The 21,445-nt window shown below is 47.3% G+C and overlaps 1 protein-coding gene across 1 annotated transcript; it reads right to left on the reverse strand.

Moving 5' to 3' along the window:
• Positions 1-1,068: 1,068 nt before the first annotated feature.
• LOC138363240 (glutamine-rich protein 2-like) lies at positions 1,069-10,492 on the reverse strand. The gene is made up of 3 exons (XM_069322247.1): positions 10,475-10,492; positions 9,836-10,182; positions 1,069-2,077 (listed from the first exon to the last, which is right to left on the reverse strand). Exons 1-3 carry the CDS (start codon positions 10,490-10,492, stop codon positions 1,069-1,071), a joined length of 1,374 nt encoding a protein of 457 aa, XP_069178348.1.
• Positions 10,493-21,445: the final 10,953 nt, after the last annotated feature.

The raw sequence follows: 21,445 nt of genomic DNA on the forward strand, positions 1-21,445 counted from the left end.
CAACCGGAGTCCCAACTCGGGTGTGGTCAAGCAGTCCACCTCCAACGCTTGTCGTCAAATGTACAATGAAACTATATTAACGTGATGTGTCAATGAGAAGATGTGCCTTTAGAGGGATTCGAACCAGCTTTCGCCCGTCCGAATCGAACTCCATACTAAGCCAAGTAGTGCCATGCATACTAGGGACCATTCGGTCTTTCTTTCAGAAAGACTGAATGGTCCCCAGGTCATAAATCACTTAATAGTTCTCTGACCCAACCAGGATTCGAACCTGCATTACCAGGGATAACCCGCTGGCATACACGGTACTGTGTACAACCAATATTTCAGGCTTGAGTTCATGAAAATCAAAAGAAAGGGGGGATTGGATTACATGCCAATATTTCGTACAAAGTGGCACTGGAGCCGACCCCAGGATAATATGTCCCCCCCCCCTTACCCCCCTTTCCCCAGATATACCCTCTTCCCCATCTTTACTCCCCCCCCTTTCTCTCTCTCTCTCTCTCCCATTTCCCCCATCACTATCTACCTACCCTCACCCTCTTCCCCTGTTTTTCTCTTTTATAGATTTAGACTGAAGGGGGGGGGGGGGTACTTGGATGTGCCCACATCTCTCTCTTCTCCCCTCCCCCCTTCCCCTCTCTCCCAGTCTGCCTCTCTCTCATACCCCTTTCCCTGCACCCCCCCCCCCCTCCCTCTACGAAGGGGAGTACAGAGTGTGTCAAGAACCAGCTACGTGATGCTAAACATCCCCATCACACAGGATGGTTGGTCATACAGGGCCGACCCCGACTGGCCTATGACGCTCCCATCCACCACATCCTTCATATGTGGAAGTTGGGTGAGACTATCCCGGAGCGTCTGGCCTCCAACTTTGCACACACAGACAGGCATTCTCTCTTATATAGATAGCTATACATGTACATACAAATAGTAACAACTGAAGCACGTGGTGTGATCTACTCGTTAACGATGTATCGTTAAGTCATTCAAGTCACCACCCGCTTCACACGCACTCATGTCCTCATCAACAACATCTCAAGCTCGTCAGGTCATTACGACAAGTCATTAGACCAACGTATGTGCCACAGTGCCTGCAGGAGTGACCCCCCGAGGCAGGGCTGCCTGCAGGAGTGACCCCCCGAGGCAGGGCTGCCTGCAGGAGTGACCCCTCGAGGCAGGGCTGCCTGCAGGAGTGACCCCTCGAGGCAGGGCTGCCTGCAGGAGTGACCCTCGAGGCAGGGCTGCCTGCAGGAGTGACCCTCGAGGCAGGGCTGCCTGCAGGAGTGACCCCCTGAGGCAGGGCTGCCTGCAGGAGTGACCCTCGAGGCAGGGCTGCCTGGAGGAGTGACCCTCGAGGCAGCGCTGCCTGCAGGAGTGACCCGCCGAGGCAGGGCTGCCTGCAGTAGTGACCCCCGAGGCAGCGCTGCCTGCAGGAGTGACCCCCGAGGCAGCGCTGCCTGCAGGAGTGACCCCCGAGGCAGGGCTGCCTGGAGGAGTGACCCTCGAGGCAGGGCTGCCTGGAGGAGTGACCCTCGAGGCAGCGCTGCCTGCAGGAGTGACCCTCGAGGCAGCGCTGCCTGCAGGAGTGACCCCCGAGGCAGCGCTGCCTGCAGGAGTGACCCTCGAGGCAGCGCTGCCTGCAGGAGTGACCCTCGAGGCAGCGCTGCCTGCAGGAGTGACCCCCGAGGCAGCGCTGCCTGCAGGAGTGACCCTCGAGGTAGCGCTGCCTGCAGGAGTGACCCTCGAGGCAGCGCTGCCTGCAGGAGTGACCCCCGAGGCAGGGCTGCCTGCAGGAGTGACCCTCGAGGCAGCGCTGCCTGCAGGAGTGACCCCCGAGGCAGCGCTGCCTGCAGGAGTGACCCTCGAGGCAGCGCTGCCTGCAGGAGTGACCCTCGAGGCAGCGCTGCCTGCAGGAGTGACCCCTCGAGGCAGGGCTGCCTGCAGGAGTGACCCTCGAGGCAGGGCTGCCTGCAGGAGTGACCCTCGAGGTAGCGCTGCCTGCAGGAGTGACCCTCGAGGCAGCGCTGCCCGCTTCATCACCATGTCCCAGCGGAGGCGCTGTGACTCACGCTTCCTGTCCAAGAATGAAAAAAAAATTACACAAAATACCCCATTTTATCCCGGGTATTTTAGCCATGGTAATTCGTCTATTGTGATTCACACTCTCTCTCTTTCTCTTCACTCTGAGTCACGCTTTAAGCCCCACCAACACCCAGCGGGTCACGAACGAGGCAGCTATCAATCTCCCAACACGCTGTGGGTGTGGCGTCAGAGTCACCCACGCCTGCTCGGCCACAGGGACCGTCCAGGGGCACGGCGATAACAACGGCGTCGTTCTGTCGTTTACCTGAACACAAACTGCGACACAGAGCGGACCACAGCACCGCCAGCTGCCCATACTTGTTGACAAGCAGTGACCACAGACAGATCACACTGACCCCAGCAGTGACCACAGACAGATCACACTGACCCCAGCAGTGACCACAGACAGATCACACTGACCCCAACAGTGACCACAGACAGATCACACTGACCCCAACAGTGACCACAGACAGATCACACTGAGCCCAGCAGTGACCACAGACAGATCACACTGACCCCAGCAGTGACTACAGACACGCCACACTGACCCCAGCAGTGACCACAGACAGATCACACTGACTCCAGCAGTGATCACAGACAGATCACACTGACCCCAGCAGTGACCACAGACAGATCACACTGACCCCAGCAGTGACCACAGACAGATCACACTGACCCCAGCAGTGACCACAGACACGCCACACTGACCCCAACAGTGACCACAGACACGCCACACTGACCCCAACAGTGACCACAGACACGCCACACTGACCCCAACAGTGACCACAGACACGCCACACTGACCCCAGCAGTGATCACAGACTGATCACACTGACCCCAGCAGTGATCACAGACAGATCACACTGACCCCAGCAGTGACCACAGACACGCCACACTGACCCCAGCAGTGACCACAAACAGATCACACTGACCCCAGCAGTGACCACAGACAGATCACACTGACCCCAACAGTGACCACAGACACGCCACACTGACCCCAACAGTGACCACAGACACGCCACACTGACCCCAGCAGTGATCACAGACTGATCACACTGACCCCAGCAGTGACCACAGACAGATCACACTGACCCCAGCAGTGACCACAGACAGATCACACTGACCCCAGCAGTGACCACAGACACGCCACACTGACCCCAACAGTGACCACAGACACGCCACACTGACCCCAACAGTGACCACAGACACGCCACACTGACCCCAACAGTGACCACAGACAGATCACACTGACCCCAACAGTGACCACAGACAGATCACACTGAGCCCAACAGTGACCACAGACAGATCACACTGACCCCAGCAGTGACTACAGACACGCCACACTGACCCCAGCAGTGACCACAGACAGATCACACTGACTCCAGCAGTGATCACAGACAGATCACACTGACCCCAGCAGTGACCACAGACAGATCACACTGACCCCAGCAGTGACCACAGACAGATCACACTGACCCCAGCAGTGACCACAGACACGCCACACTGACCCCAACAGTGACCACAGACACGCCACACTGACCCCAACAGTGACCACAGACACGCCACACTGACCCCAACAGTGACCACAGACACGCCACACTGACCCCAGCAGTGATCACAGACTGATCACACTGACCCCAGCAGTGATCACAGACAGATCACACTGACCCCAGCAGTGACCACAGACACGCCACACTGACCCCAGCAGTGACCACAAACAGATCACACTGACCCCAGCAGTGACCACAGACAGATCACACTGACCCCAACAGTGACCACAGACACGCCACACTGACCCCAACAGTGACCACAGACACGCCACACTGACCCCAGCAGTGATCACAGACTGATCACACTGACCCCAGCAGTGACCACAGACAGATCACACTGACCCCAACAGTGACCACAGACACGCCACACTGACCCCAACAGTGACCACAGACACGCCACACTAACCCCAACAGTGACCACAGACATTGACCGCAGCAGCTAAGCTAAAAAAAAACTATAAGCTGATGAACAAAGGCTAAGACAAAGAAGGATAGAAGCCGCTAAGCTGGATGTTCTACACACACCAGCACGTCTTTATCACAAGCAAATTCCGCCACGGGCGCGGGATATAGCAGAGATGTATATCAGTGACGTAACAGTGTCTCCCGTCTGTGTACTGAGACATAGAAGGGCCGGCCACTGTGTTTCACTGCCACTTTTCAAACTCCAGCCCGTCCTCCTGTTTTGGTCGTACTTACATGAAGGACGAGGACCATAGTACATATACTAGTACATATACTTACATGAAGGACGAGGACCAGAGTACATATACTAACCTACAACGCAATTAGGAAATATAAACCACTATTGAATTTGGACAAACCGGAAAACACGGGAAACAATTTTCTATATATTTTGCAAAGACAAACTAACCTAACCTAGCCTCCCTAGGCCTAGTACACGATATCTAAGGCCTAATATAGTACACATGTGTGCTATACTAGGCCTAGGAATATTTATGTCTGTTTTTAGCTTCATTTTTTCGGAGTTTATTAAGTGAATAGTACAAAATTCTACTATCTAATTGCTTAGTACGTCAATGGTTATACTATGATGAACATAACTAAAATTCTACTATCTAAACAGGAAGATGGTTTGCCAAAATAGCATACTAGAAGGAGCGGGAAATCAACCTCATTCTCTCCAACAATTTGCACCACTACCAATCATCTCAAGATAACCTCAAGATAACCTACACCACCACCAACAACCTCTTGAACACACTGCAACATATGCAGTTCTCTAACCTTGTCCATGTACGACAGACGAGAATGAATCCATGTGTGCTGGCTTGCACAAGAGCGCGTCAATCACCTCCAGCGGTCGAGTGCTTAATAACCCACTGCACTCTATGTAGAACAGACCTCTAACCCAGCCCATGGAGGACTGAAGGAAATTTATAAACCACATACAGTGCTGGTTAGCACTGTATGTGGTAGAATAGAACTAAAAAACACTGCCCAACATGCTGACAATCTATGTTGATTGTATAACAATCATACTGACAATCAATCATACTCGACAATCTTGCTACCGCTGCCAGGCAAGATACAGCTCGTCTAAATACCGCAAAAGCTCCTACTGCTGGGGATTTTCAATTGGCTGCTTCTAGTTCCAGCCTGGGCACTCATCTCGACTAGCAGATTCTTCGTGTTGGCGTTACACTTCATCATGGATCCATTATCCCACCGAACACTGATGGCAGGACATCAACTGACCAATATATAGTGCAGCTAGTGCGCGACTATGCGTGTGTTTTGACACTGACTGCCAAAGCAGGTATATGGATAGCACATAGTTTAAGCTTAATTTCTCCCTCTGGCTTCAAGACACCTGTCTTCTGGTGTAAATACTCACATAAGACTACCAAAGAGTCCGATACAGTCCGGGGGTTGATTAGTGAGCCACTAGGTTAGTATTATCCAAACCTTAACAACCCTTTAGGTTGTTAGGGCTTCTATTTCGACCAGGCTACGAGGCCCCCCCCTTTGGGGGGGGCCTCGTAGCCTGGTGGATAGCGCGCAGGACTCGTAATTCTGTGGCGCGGGTTCGATTCCCGCACGAGGCAGAAACAAATGGGCAAAGTTTCTTTCACCCTGAATGCCTCTGTTACCTAGCAGTAAATAGGTACCTGGGAGTTAGTCAGCTGTCACGGGCTGCTTCCTGGGGGTGGAGGCCTGGTCGAGGACCGGGCCGCGGGGACACTAAAGCCCCGAAATCATCTAAAGATAACCCTCCATAGGTCGATAGGCCTTACACATCGCACGATCTTACCCCAACGCCTCAAGGGAACGAGTGGGGGTGACAGCAGGAGCAGAAGGGGGGGGGGGCGGAGAAAGGATGCATATAGTCAACACACTTAAGACCGGCCTCAGGCGTCAGGTCCGGTTAGTCACGCATTTATGAGCAGCGTGAAACTAACCAGCAGCCAGCCACTCCGACCTGTCAGCGGGCAATCACTACCTCCACGATACCCGCCGCCAGAAAACGCTCATAACTTTTTTTACTGCACACACACCATCACACCTATTTGCGCATGTTATTAATTAAATATGCATTATCAAATATGTAAATAAATGCGCGGAGAAGAAATACCTTTTTAAATTGAGGTTTTGTGTTATGGGTTTTGTTAAGTAGAGGGATGTGGGGGCGTAAGTAAGGTGGAGTGGATCTGGTCCAAGTTGAAGAGTGCTCTGGACGCTAGTGTCAATCTTATCTCCCACCCCACTTACCTGTGGTGTTTCCGTTATCCCTCCTGTTGATTGGACGGTTGTCGCAGTATTTACAGCCTGTTTCTTGCTAGGTTGTGCCTGTGTTTTAGTCTGTTCGTGTATCTTGCATCCCGCGCCAAATCAACTAGGTGTTTGTGGACCCCATACCTATCCTGTGAGTGGTAGTGGACCCCAGACCCATCCTGTGAGTGGTAGTGAACCCCATACCCATCCTGTGAGTGGTAGTGGAACCCATACCCATCCTGTGAGTGGTAGTGGACCCCATACCCATCCTGTGAGTGGTAGTGGACCCCATACCCATCCTGTGAGTGGTAGTGGACCCCATACCCATCCTGTGAGTGGTAGTGGACCCCATACCCATCCTGTGAGTGGTAGTGGACCCCATACCCATCCTGTGAGTGGTAGTGAACCCCATACCTATCCTGTGAGTGGTAGTGGACCCCAGACCCATCCTGTGAGTGGTAGTGAAACCCATACCCATCCTGTGAGTGGTAGTGGACCCCATACCCATCCTGTGAGTGGTAGTGGACCCCATACCCATCATGTGAGTGGTAGTGGACCCCATACCCATCCTGTGAGTGGTAGTGGACCCCATACCCATCCTGTGAGTGGTAGTGGACCCCATACCCATCCTGTGAGTGGTAGTGGACCGCATACCCATCCTGTGAGAGGTAGTGGAAAATTTTAGAGACACATAACTGACTCGGGATCTGAACCTAAATTATAGCCTTTGGATGAGCTTCAAGTTAAAAAAGCATTAGCAGAGAGCCTCATCATCGAGAAAATAAAGGGCTTTTGCTGATCTAAATTAATCATGCTTAAAAACAAAAATATGCCCCTGGTTTGCGCGCTATGAAACTTAAGTAAAAAAGTTTATTTACTTTCAAAAGATTTGGTTTGACATATATACTTATGTATAACATATATACTTATATATAACATATATACTTATATATAACATATATACTTATATATAACATATATACTTATATATAACATATATACTTACATTCAAACATCTCAAACTAACAGGTCTCGTTTCTTTCAACATCATCTTATATAATTTACAGTACACTATATACATATGCATTACCTTTAGGAAAGTCAAAATACACATTAATAACCTTTACGAATATCAGAATATACATATCTTACCTATAAGAGTCAAAATATACATACATTGCTTATAAGAAACTTAAAATATACATACATTAACTTTAAGGATATCAAAATATACATATATTACTTATAAGGTTAAAATATACTTGCATTACCTCTGAGAAAGCCAAAATATTTTTGAATTATGTATAAAAAAAGGCAAAATGAACATACAAAGCCTAAATAAAAGTCAAAATATACATACATAGCCTATATAAAAGTCAAAATACTCTTTAAGAAAAAATTAGTAACTTTTCTTATTCTTAATAAGAATAAGAATGTTCTTATTCTTAATAATCTTTTCTTATTCTGAATAAGAAAGTAAAAATGAACATACATTGCCTACATAAAAGTCAAAATATACGTAGACTATATAAAAATCAAATAATGCATACATTTCCAACCAAAAAAAGTCAAAACATACCTGCATTATATTAAAAAGTCAAAATACACACGAATTATCTTAATGAAAGTCAAAATACAGTGGAATGAGCCTTATGAAAGCTCAGGGCGTTAGGCTCAACGAGGCCATTGACATGTGGTGGTAATTGGGACCACAACAGTGCTGGCGGGGGTGTGAGGTGCCAGGCCTTGAGAGGAGGGCCAGATGAGTGCCATCTGCTGCTCTGAGCTGCCTGATAACTACCCCATAAACTATATAATGAAGAGACTCTGGAGGTGTTCGCTGGCGCCAGAGCTGCTCCTCCAATATATATGTATATAATATATATATATATATATATATATATATATATATATATATATATATATATATATATATATATATATATATATATATATATATATATATATATATATATATGTCGTACCTAATAGCCAGAACGCACTTCTCAGCCTACTATTCAAGGCCCGATTTGCCTAATAAGCCAAGTTTTCATGAATTAATGTTTTTTCGTCTACCTAACCTACCTAACCTAACCTAACCTAGCTTTTTTTGGCTACCTAACCTAACCTTACCTATAAATATAGGTTAGGTTAGGTTAGGTAGGGTTGGTTAGGTTCGGTCATATATCTACGTTAATTTTAACTCCAATAAAAAAAAATTTACCTCATACATAGAAAAAAGGGTTGCTTTATCATTTCATAAGAAAAAAATTATAGTAAATATATTAATTCAGGAAAACTTGGCTTAATAGGCAAATCGGACCTTGAATAGTAGGCTGAGAAGTGAGTTCTGGCTACTAGGTACGACATATATATATATATATATATATATATATATATATATATATATATATATATATATATATATATATATATATATATATATATATGTATATATATAAAGTTTGTGAGGGTACCACCTCTGGTGCCAATGTGGGGACCCATAGCCTCGGAGAAGAAAATAAAAAGTATTCAGAGGAGACCTTGTGGTTTCTCACTGAACACTAATATTATCTTGTCCTACCACCCCCATTCTTTTGTATGTACACATATATATTTACTGTATATATATATATATATATATATATATATATATATATATATATATATATATATATATATATATAATCAAACTACGAAGGAAGGATTAAGACTTAAGACAATTGCTTAAGTACTTTCGCATTTAATAATACATCTTCGGAAGATCCTTCTGAAGTTGTATTATTAAACACGAAAGGGCTAATGGAATTTCCTGTTCTAATCCTTCCTTCGTGGTTTGACATTGTCAAACTTCGTTCGTGTGTGGTGATGGTGTGTGGTGATGGTGTGTGGTGGTGGTGTGTGATGATGGTGTGTGGTGGTGGTGTGTGATGGTGGTGTGTGGTGGTGGTGTGTGATGATGGTGTGTGGTGGTGGTGTGTGATGATGGTGTGTGGTGGTGGTGTGTGATGGTGGTGTGTGGTGGTGGTGTGTGGTGGTGGTGTGTGGTGGTGGTGTGTGGTGGTAGTGTGTGGTGTGTGGTGATGATGTGTGGTGATGGTGTGTGGTGATAGTGTGTGGTGGTGGTGTGTGGTGATAGTGTGTGGTGTGTGGTGATGGTGTGTGGTGGTGGTGTGTGGTGATGGTGTGTGGTGATAGTGTGTGGTGGTGGTGTGTGGTGATAGTGTGTGGTGTGTGGTGGTGGTGTGGGTGCCAGTATAAGGACCATGCGAGCCACATATACAGCCAGTGTTGTGGGCGACACAAGTAGGGGGGGGGGGACGACCAATCAGCAACAGGGGTGACAACGGAAGGTGATTACCATATGGGTACTGCCGGGAGGGGGGAGGGGGGTATGAGTTGACGTAAGTGTGAGTTGTGGTGAGGGGGGGGGGCAGGTGTTACAACAGGCTCTTTCCCTACACCTGACTTCTACACCTGGTTCTTTCCCTACACCTGGCTCTTCTACACTTGGTTCTTTCCCTACACCTGGCTCTTCTACACCTGGTTCTTCTACACCTGGCTCTTCTACACCTGGTTCTTTCCCTACACCTGGCTCTTCTACACCTGGCTCTTCTACACTTGACTCTTCTACACCTGGCTCTTCTACACCTGGCTCTTCTACACTTGACTCTTCTACACCTGGCTCTTCTACACCTGGCTCTTCTACACCTGGTTCTTTCCCTACACCTGGCTCTTCTACACCTGGCTCTTCTACACCTGACTCTTCTACACCTGGCTCTTCTACACCTGGTTCTTTCCCTACACCTAGCTATCCCTATGTGGGGCTCCCTTAATACAACCTTTTGTTGTGTTCTCTTCATATATGGATAATGTTCTCTCTCGGCACTTCGAGGTTCGTGTTCTATGATCTAGAACATAAACCCAAAAGCTCCATATCTTTTTTATTTGATAATATCGCGACAAAATATATATTCCCATACGCCGCGTCTCCTCATGCCTTCCTCCACGCCTCGGGAAAGCGTATCCACAGACTGTATCATTTTTGTGTTGGCGTCAAACACGCCGACAGCCGCTCTCTCTCACAAGCTGATCTGCATTACCGTATCATCAATATGCATTGTGGGGAGAAGCGGCCAGTTTGATCTCTCTCTCTCTCTCTCTCTCTCTCTCTCTCTCTCTCTCTCTCTCTCTCTCTCTCTCTCTCTCTCTCTCTCTCTCTCTCTCTCTCTCTCTCTCTCTCTCTCTCTCTCTCTCTCTCTCTCTCTCTCTCTCTCTCTCTCTCTCTCTCTTCTACACAGGTTGGTACAGAAGATAGTTAACTATTCCTGTTAGCAGGCTGATAGTCTTCCCTTCCCATAGCTCATAGTCTTGCCTAACTAATTTTTCCCCCTGGAACACCACCCGCCAATCGGTTTTACTCCCAGGTCCTCGTGTACCGCTGGGCGAACAGTTATCGATTGGTTTCCCAGTCAATCGTTCCTTGATTTTCTCACGGGGACGAGTGTGTGTGTGTGTGTGTGTGTGTGTGTGTGTGTGTGTGTGTGTGTGTGTGTGTGTGTGTGTGTGTGTGTGTGTGTGTGTGTGTGTGTGTGTGAACTTACTATTTGTTTTTACTATTTATATCTGAAGAATCGAGCTATTAGCTCTTGGACCCCGCTTTTCTAAACACTCTATTTTTCCTCTATTATGTCTACTACATATATTTCTCTCTAACACACACACATCCCAGGAAGCAGCCCGTAGCAGCTGTCTAGCTCCCAGGTACCTATTTACTGCTAGTTGAACAGGCGCATCAGGGTGAAAGAAACTCTGCCATTTTGCTTCTGCCTCTGCCGGGGATCGAACCCGGGCCCTTAGGACTACGACCCCAGAGCGCTGTCCACTCAGCCGCGAGGCCCCCTGTGTGTGCAAGGCCCGCACTCAAACCTCCACTTAACTTTATTTCTTCACTTAAACGATAATATTTTCCTTTTTAAAATTAACCCTTTCTTTCCACATTTCCCCCTTCCATTTATTGTTTTCTCTCCCATCTCCTCTTCTCTTCGTCTAATTCTAAAAGTTTCGCTCTGGAGGAAGTTAATCTAATTTCAAAGTCAGAGAGGATATAGTTGGTCTAATTCTAAGGCCGTCCCGAGGAAGAGTTAATCTAATTTTAGCAAGTTTGGCCCACGAGAAAGTTTGGGGGCCGCTCTGGTTCTAAAGTTTCAAAATCAAAGTCAAATCAATTACCTGATTTAGGAAAAAATTAATATTTTGATAAATACACGAGGGGGCGATTGGGTAAGGTGACTATGTATACATTCCCTTCTTAGCGGTATAGGCTAGGCTGCTATAGGACTCTCAGTCTCAGCAGCCTAGCACAGAGCAGGTATATCCAATCCTTAGCAGCCTAGCACAGAGCCGCTATATCCAATCCTAGCAGCTCTGTTGAACGTTGAGTGTCTGGGCTGACGGCAATATATCAAAGGATTACTGTCCTTTCATGAAGCCATATCTTATGGCGATCATCAAAGAGATATGTAAATAGCGACTTGTGGTGCATATTTAAATAAGTATATAAATATATGCATTATATGTGAATGTATAAAATACATTTGACATATTTATGTACACCACAAGTGGCCATTTGCATATGTGTGTGTGCGTTCACTTCCCTAGCTGTGCCTGCAGGTGTTGAGGTGTAGCTCCTAGGCCCTGAATTTTTCTATTTACCGTCGTGTGTTTCTATACAAGGCAGTTTATATCTGCGGGGAGTCAGTTACACAGTCACTAATCCTGCTCCACACCCACCCAACTGGACGGCAGCTTTACAGTCATGTGCGGGCTGCACCTACGGCAAGCTCACCTTGGATACTTGGCTAAGATTCCTGGCAGTTCATCATTATGCATGAAGAACTTACACATTTCTTGGACACCATTGATGGTGTTACCTCTGAACTCAGCGATTTTTTGTCACATTCCTTAATATAACGACGCAAAGTATGTGAATAGTTCTGCTGACAGTTTACATTTAGTCAAGTCTACCTCAGCAGGCTGTGTAAACTTCTAGTGGTACTTGTAGCCGAGCCTAAGGTCTCGAGGTCTGCTGACTGCGGGTCATCACTACACAACCCGTTCTCGCACTTGCTTATAGTCACTATTGGCTTATTTAATAAGTGCATATGTGACATACTAATTGATTGTAAATATTTTAGTTTACCTTGAAAAGCTTCATAAAAAAAACACCGACCTCACCTAACCTACTTAGTATGTTAAGATAAGCATCTTATTGCTTCTTAATTACAATTATTACTTAACCTATACCGTTGATAGGTATATGAAGTGTTTTCTATGAAGCTTTTCAAGGTAAACTAAAATATTTACAATCAATTAGTATGTCACATATGCACTTATTAAATAAGCCAATATTGACGGAAAGCAAGTGCGAGAACGGGTTGCACTACACTGTCTCAGGAGCAAGGAGTGTAGTGGGTGTGAGCTGGGCGTCCTAGCTCCTCCCAGCTCTCCTAATCAGCACCTAGGAGACCTAGCGAACACATGGTTAGCTACGCGGACATGATATAGTGATCCATACCAATGGGTACACCCATACCCAAAATGTTCTTATTATGTTCTTACTCTTAGCGTGAGTAACCTCAACTGTTTGGCTTCCAACCTTGAACAGACATCATTGGTCGTCCCACTCATCATGGTCGTCCCACTCATCATGGTCGTCCCACTCATCATGGTCGTCCCACTCATCATGGTCGTCCCACTCATCATGGTCGTCCCACTCATCATGGTCGTCCCACTCATCATGGTCGTCCCACTCATCATTGGTCGTCCCACTCATCATGGTCGTCCCACTCATCATGGTCGTCCCACTCATCATGGTCGCCCCACTCATCATGGTCGTCCCACTCATCATTGGTCGTCCCACTCATCATTGGTCGTCCCACTCATCATTGGTCGTCCCACTCATCATGGTCGTCCCACTCATCATGGTCGTCCCACTCATCATGGTCGTCCCACTCATCATGGTCGTCCCACTCATCATGGTCGTATCACTCATCATTGGTCGTCCCACTCATCATTGGTCGTCCCACTCATCATGGTCGTCCCACTCATCATGGTCGTCCCACTCATCATGGTCGTCCCACTCATCATGGTCGTCCCACTCATCATTGGTCGTCCCACTCATCATTGGTCGTCCCACTCATCATGGTCGTCCCACTCATCATGGTCGTCCCACTCATCATGGTCGTCCCACTCATCATGGTCGTCCTACTCATCATGGTCGTCCCACTCATCATTGGTCGTCCCACTCATCATGGTCGTCCCACTCATCATGGTCGTCCCACTCATCATGGTCGTCCCACTCATCATGGTCGTCCCACTCATCATGGTCGTCCCACTCATCATTGGTCGTCCCACTCATCATGGTCGTCCCACTCATCATGGTCGTCCCACTCATCATGGTCGTCCCACTCATCATGGTCGTCCCACTCATCATGGTCGTCCCACTCATCATTGGTCGTCCCACTCATCATGGTCGTCCCACTCATCATGGTCGTCCCACTCATCATGGTCGTCCCACTCATCATGGTCGTCCTACTCATCATGGTCGTCCCACTCATCATGGTCGTCCCACTCATCATGGTCGTCCCACTCATCATGGTCGTCCCACTCATCATGGTCGTCCCACTCATCATGGTCGTCCCACTCATCATGGTCGTCCCACTCATCATGGTCGTCCCACTCATCATGGTCGTCCCACTCATCATGGTCGTCCCACTCATCATGGTCGTCCTACTCATCATGGTCGTCCCACTCATCATGGTCGTCCCACTCATCATGGTCGTCCCACTCATCATGGTCGTCCCACTCATCATGGTCGTCCCACTCATCATGGTCGTCCCACTCATCATGGTCGTCCTACTCATCATGGTCGTCCCACTCATCATGGTCGTCCCACTCATCATTGGTCGTCCCACTCATCATTGGTCGTCCCACTCATCATGGTCGTCCCACTCATCATGGTCGTCCCACTCATCATGGTCGTCCCACTCATCATGGTCGTCCCACTCATCATGGTCGTCCCACTCATCATGGTCGTCCAACTCATCATGGTCGTCCCACTCATCATGGTCGTCCCACTCATCATGGTCGTCCCACTCATCATGGTCGTCTTAACAGTTATCTTGTACACCGTGATCGTTTTGCCGGTCGTCTCGTCCATCATCTTGTACGTCGTGGTCATTGCCTTCTCTCCTCCCGAGGAGTACTTTCACGGGGTACAAGAGCCAGGGAGACAAATATAAACATATAAGACAAGCAGGTGGGCCGGACCGGTGAGGTCAGAGGTCAGGTCTGTACACATGCAAATTAGCACCAGGTGAGTGTCTGTATGTGTACTCACCTACATGTACTCACCTACATGTACTCACCCTACATGTACTCACCTCCATGTAGTCACCTAGATGGGCTTGCAGGGGTCGAGCTAGGCTCCTGGCCCCCGCCTTCCAAACATTCATTGATTAAAACAACGACTCATTTCTCCCGCTTTTGTCATATTTACATTTAAAAATTTGAATCGAATTAGCTTCAACGACTTCAACGTCTAACCTGGTCCACTTGTCCCGCTGGGGACGGGTTCGGTGTGGTGTCAACCCTCAGATCTTCCTACTCCTGAAGGATTGCACCTCCCAGATGGTACCTCGTGTTCAGCCTCCTGCTGCCTTTACCTAATTTCATTGCTTTACACTTACTTGAGTTAAACTTTAGTAGCCATTTTTCTGGCGTAAGTCACAAATATTCTTATCACTTTCTGTATATGTTCTTGTTCGTAGTCGTGTCACTTGGTCGTTCCCTGCCATTACTTACACCACTCTACAGTACTTCTGGTCGTTCCCTGCCATTACTTACACGACTCTACAGTACTTCTGGTCGTTCCCTGCCATTACTTACACCACTCTACAGTACTTCTGGTCGTTCCCTGCCATTACTTACACCACTCTACAGTACTTCTGGTCGTTCCCTGCCATTACTTACACCACTCTACAGTACTTCTGGTCGTTCCCTGCCATTACTTACACCACTCTACAGTACTTCTGGTCGTTCCCTGCCATTACTTACACGACTCTACAGTACTTCTGGTCGTTCCCTGCCATTACTTACACCACTCTACAGTACTTCTGGTCGTTCCCTGCCATTACTTACACGACTCTACAGTACTTCTGGTCGTTCCCTGCCATTACTTACACCACTCTACAGTACTTCTGGTCGTTCCCTGCCATTACTTACACCACTCTACAGTACTTCTGGTCGTTTCTTGGTTTTAAAAGCTTTATCATTCTCGTAATGTAATTCAGGTACTCTTCTTGTATCTATGAACACGTTCCTGGGGCCAGATTCACGAAGCAGTTACGCAAGCACTTCCGAACCTGTCCATCTGTTCTCAATCTTTGGCGGCTTTGTTTACGATTATTAAACAGTTAATGAGCTCCGAAGCACCAGGAGGCTGTTTATAACAATAACAACAGTTGATTGGCAAGTTTTCATGCTTGTAAACTGTTTAATAAATGTAACCAAAGCCGTCAAAGATCAAGGAAAGATGTACACGTTCGTAAGTACTTGCGTAACTGCTTCGTGAATCTGACCCCAGGACACAATGCTCTCTGGCTCGGAGTGGTAGTTAATGGTCCAAGTTCTCGATGTCGTCCTCATCGGGGGAGCCGGTCGGCCGAGCGGACAGCACGCTGGACTTGTGATCCTGTGGTCCTGGGTTCGATCCCAGGCGCCGGCGAGAAACAATGGGCAGAGTTTCTTTCACCCTATACCCCTGTTACCTAGCAGTAAAATAGGTACCTGGGTGTTAGTCAGCTGTCACGGGCTGCTTCCTGGGGGTGGAGGCCTGGTCGAGGACCTTGCCTCGGGGACACTGAGAGCCCCGAAATCATCTCAAGATAACCTCATTCTGAGTGAAGATCAGGTCTAAGAGGCTTGGTGTATCCCCTCTTTCTCCTCTTGTGTCATCATCAGAATAATGAATGAGTCGCTGCGTCGGGGGACAGGTAGCCAGAGTCCTCTCCTACATGTACATGTACAGAGACATGACATTAACTTGAAATATCTTTGTGAAAATCAATATGAGTCTTTAAGAGGATTGGAAAAGGTGCATTCGAACACGTCGTGGTGTAGTAGACTAAAGCGTGTACTTGGGATTACCCAGAGCATAAGTTCGAATCCTCTGGGGGCCTGGTAGCCTGGTGGATAGCGCGCAGGACTCGTAATTCTGTGGCGCGGGTTCGATTCCCGTACCAGGCAGAAACAAATGGGCAAAGTATCTTTCACCCTGAATGCCCCTGTTACCTAGCAGTAAATAGGTACCTGGGAGCTAGTCAGCTGTCACGGGCTGCTTCCTGGGGGGTGTGTGGTGTGGAAAAAAAAGTAGTAAACAGTTGATTGACAGTTGAGAGGCGGGCCGAAAGAGCAAAGCTTAATCCCCGCAAACACAACTAGGTAAATAGAACTAGGTGAATACACACACACACACGGACCTAGAGGAGCAAGAAGCCCCTTCACCCATAACAGGTGCAGAGAGCGGGCGTCTTGCTAGACACTTGAGTGAGTATGGTCAGAGAATGTGACGGAGCGGTGTGGCACCTCACACACACCCTCACCACTCACACTCTGGACACTCTCTCTCCCCCCCCCCCCCCCGCCGGCCCCATCCACACACACATATGGTGAAGGGAAGGATCAGCTCCTAACTTCTTAAGAGGTGATCGCCTCACCCAGTCCTTACGCGTGAAGGGTAACCACATACCAGCTGTCGGGGACAGGAAGCCTGTATATATATATATATATATATATATATATATATATATATATATATATATATATATATATATATATATATATATATATATATATATATATATATATATATATATATATATATATATATATATATGTGTGTGTGTGTGTGTGTGTGTGTGTGTGTGTGTGTGTGTGTGTGTGTGTGTGTGTGTGTGTGTGTGTGTGTGTGTGTGTGTGTAAACATTACAGTACAGTAAGCATTACAGTAAACATCGACATACAATGAATAGCTCAAAGTTAACAATGAACGATGCCGGCTGAACCTCTTGCATTGTACCCCGATAGTACAATGCAACCTGGGTGAAGTTAATCAAAGCCAGACTACAAGAGTAGCCTTCATCTATCGCCTCTACAACAGGTCTGGACACAGTAGTTTCTAATATATGACCCTTACAGAACTAGGTACATATTTAAAGCAATCCATTTAGTATCTAAGACACGAGTTAATACAATACTGATAAATCATGACAGATAATTGTGAGATAGCACATAGAGCTGATAAGGTGTGTGAAGGTCTGATAACCTGTGATCATACTCGCACACCAGACAACATGTAAAGAGGATAACATCAGCAGCGTCTGCAAGACTAGCATAATATAATACATTTTTAAGACCCTAAATAAGAGAGAGTCCTTCAGAGCGCTGAACACAGCTGATGTAACCCCCGTATTGTACAAAGTGACATCATACATGGCAAATTAGTTTAAGTTTGTTAAGAAGTTTACGAGGATGGAGACTTGGCCACGTAAACTTATTATTCTTATGGTCATCCTCAAAGTTTTGCGGAGTTCCTAGACAATATTCAATCTACTTCACCATAACTGTGGAGGGATGTACAGGTTTCGTAATCGGACACGCAAAAGCATGATGAGTCGCGGCGCTGACCTCCATATACACAGTTTCGAATATAGATATGATAGAGCCCAGTAGGCTTAGGAACCTGTACACCATTTGATTGACAGTTGCGAGGCGGGACCAAAGAGCCAGAGCTCAACACATGCAAGTACAACTAGGTGAGTACACACACACAATTTTACGTATGCATATACATATACAGCACGTGTGTCCCCATGTGTCCCACGTGTGTCCCACGTGTGTCCCCAGCTATCTCCAGCTTTTCATCACCACCATCCCATCCACTCCCCCTCTCCCCCACTCCCCCACTCCCCCGCTCCCCCTCTCCCCCTTTCCCCCACTCCCCCACTCCCCTCTCTCCCCCACTCCCCCTCTCCCCCACTCCCCTCCCACCACCTTCCAACACCCACCAAGCACCGCCCCTCCCCCCCCCCCCCTTGCACCGGAAGTGGTTGGGTGGTTGGTCGCAGACAACAAACAACAGTGTACAGTAACCACCAACAACAACACCAACACCAACAACACCAACAAATCAGTGACATAAAAAAGGTTAACGAGTAAGTTAGAGAACTAAACGTTGATACTGATAAGAGGAGCAGCGGAGACACCACCATAACTATCTCCAACAACAGTTACAACTATCACTACCACCACCACCACCACTAGCACCACCACCACTACCACCACCACAGCAGCAGCACCACCACCACCACCACCACCACCACCACCACCACTAGCACCACCACCACTACCACCACCACAGCAGCACCACCACCACCACCACCACCACTAGCACCACTAGCACAACCACCACCACCACAACCACCATTACAACACCATCACTAGCCCAACCACCACCACCATCACTAGCACCACTCACTAGCCAATAGTGAACACACTAACGTATATGTCAAACGCGATCCTCAACATAAACCTACACCTTAGTACCCCAGTTTTCTATCGTAGTGAAGGCTCGCGAGAACGACCTGATCTCCTATACTAACTTTAGAAGAAACTAACTTCGTCCTAAATGAGCAATGAGGGAGATTCAATAAATTTTATTTAAAAAAAAACTGTGTTATTTAACCTTTCATTTCAAAGGATATTTGAAATATTCATTTGAGAATGTCGCGTGGTTGACAGCCTAGCGCCAGAATACGTTCAATAATTTGAAATATTTCGGGTGATTAAACTTTAGTTAAAGGTGAGTTTGTTCAAAGGGAAGATCTATGTGTAGATCTATAGGAAGGTCTATATCTAAGGGGCCTCGTAGCCTGGTGGATAGCGCGCAGGACTCGTAATTCTGTGGCGCGGGTTCGATTCCCGCACGAGGCAGAAACAAATGGGCAAAGTTTCTTTCACCCTATGCCCCTGTTACCTAGCAGTAAATAGGTACCTGGGTGTTAGTCAGCTGTCACGGGCTGCTTCCTGGGGGTGGAGGCCTGGTCGAGGACCGGGCCGTGGGGACACTAAAGCCCCGAAATCATCTCAAGATAACCTCAACATGTGTTAGGGGGGATAGGAATAGCCTAAGCTACTCTATCCCTTTGAGATGTAATTCTTTCTTGTCTCAATAAACATGCTTGAACTTGAGGATTCGAACCTATGTACAGGGTAGTCCCACGCACACGCCCCAGACAATCAGCCCACGACCTGATTGATGCATTCAGACTTTATCATTGATGCAGTCACGTTAGTGTGATTACTCTATATTGAACGAGGAGCGTCAGAGGGAGAACAGGTCCTAGATGACAGAGCCAGAGTATATGGGGGGGGGGGGGGATTGTGTGAAAATCCTGGTCCCGTTTCAGTAGAAGCCTCAGGAAACCCTCGTATGTTCAGTAGCATTTCAGGTTGCACTCCTTATACCATGTCTTCGTCTTGTTGACTTTGTCTGGTGGTCTAGTGGTTGAGTATGCGACTTGGCAATGCCATGGTCGTGAGTTCGCGTCCACCTCAATGCCCTAGTGGATTTTCCAATTATTATTATTATTATTATTGAGAAAATCAAGTGGAGCTCCTGGGTGACTTGAACCCGCGACCAAGAGATTGGCCACTATGACCTCCACCACTGTACCACGAGGTTCATTATCATTCATATATTCCTTCCTTTCCTGATTGAGAACTCCAGTTGATATTATCATATATATGTATCAGGTTAGTGTGGTTTCTCTCTCTGTAATTGTTGTTATGATGGGAAGAGCGAGGAGGACTTGAGCAGAGCGGCGCCTCGCCTACAGTGTCTTACACTTTGTGTACTTTGGTCACAAATTGCTGGGGGGATAACCACTAAGTAATGTTGTTGGGGTAGAGCGCCAGCAGGTGTGTGGTGCACTTGTGGACGGTGTGGGTGTGTGTGTGTGTGTGTGTGTACTCACCTAGATATGCTTCCGGGGGTTGAGCTTGGGCTTTCTGGTCCCGCCTCTCCAATTCACAAACACACACACACTCACGAAAGAGCACCTTTCTCAAGGTGTTTTCGTAAACCATTGCACTGTACCGCCGCCATGCTCCATAATGGACTATGTTTCCCATGTAAACTCGTCAGCATCATCAGTTCAAGAATGTTTATTGAGATAAGCAATAAATACATCTCAAAGGGATAGAGTAGCTTAGGCTATTTCTACCCCCAGCATCATCAGCGACACACCGACGACTCTATGCTCTACGACATTCTTAACTATAACGATTAAACTCTATAGTGTATGCTCCGTTCTCCCCCCCCCCCCACCTCAAGCTCAGAGCCTAAATGTATAACTTGACTTCTTTCTACCTTAGTAATACGTTCGTGATCGACGCTAAATCCATTTCCTTCGTGAAAATTTTAACAACGTTCCCGTTCAGGATTATGCAGTATTGATAATGTTGCCAGTCGCAGTCTCCACAACATTCCTTTATGACCTTTTAGTTATACGGTAAAATGTTAATTTAACTTTTTATTGGTAAACATTTGTAATGTAAATTATCTTCGCTGCCTCGAACGCTATTTTGTGGAATGTTCCAACCGTTAAAATGTGACAAATGTCTGTCCCGTATGGTTAAGAATGTCACCCCCTTGCATTTTTCGGACATTTTTATCAAAGCTTTTCATTCAAATTTGAAATTTGAAATTTGAAACTTTGAAATTTGCATTCCGGTCATTTTTTTACGGACGGTTGCAAGTATATAGACGGAGAGTAATTGTTGGTTATTTTGAGATGATTTCGGGGCTTAGTGTCCCCGCGGCCCGGTCCTCGACCAGGTCTCTTTTTTTTGTTACACACCTCCAGGAAGCAGCCCGTAGCAGCTGTCTAACTCCCAGGTACCTATTCACTGCTAGGTAACAGGGGGGCATCAGGGTGAAAGAAACATTTTGC

The sequence above is a fragment of the Procambarus clarkii genome, chromosome 10 (assembly GCF_040958095.1).
Source record: "Procambarus clarkii isolate CNS0578487 chromosome 10, FALCON_Pclarkii_2.0, whole genome shotgun sequence".
Classification (NCBI taxonomy): Eukaryota; Metazoa; Arthropoda; class Malacostraca; order Decapoda; family Cambaridae; genus Procambarus; species Procambarus clarkii.

Coding starts and splice junctions, on each gene's coding strand:
- LOC138363240 (XM_069322247.1), bottom strand. Junction 2,078..9,835: donor GAACCAGGTGTAGAAGTCAG/GTGTAGGGAAAG, acceptor ATTCTTGGACAG/GAAGCGTGAGTCACAGCGCC.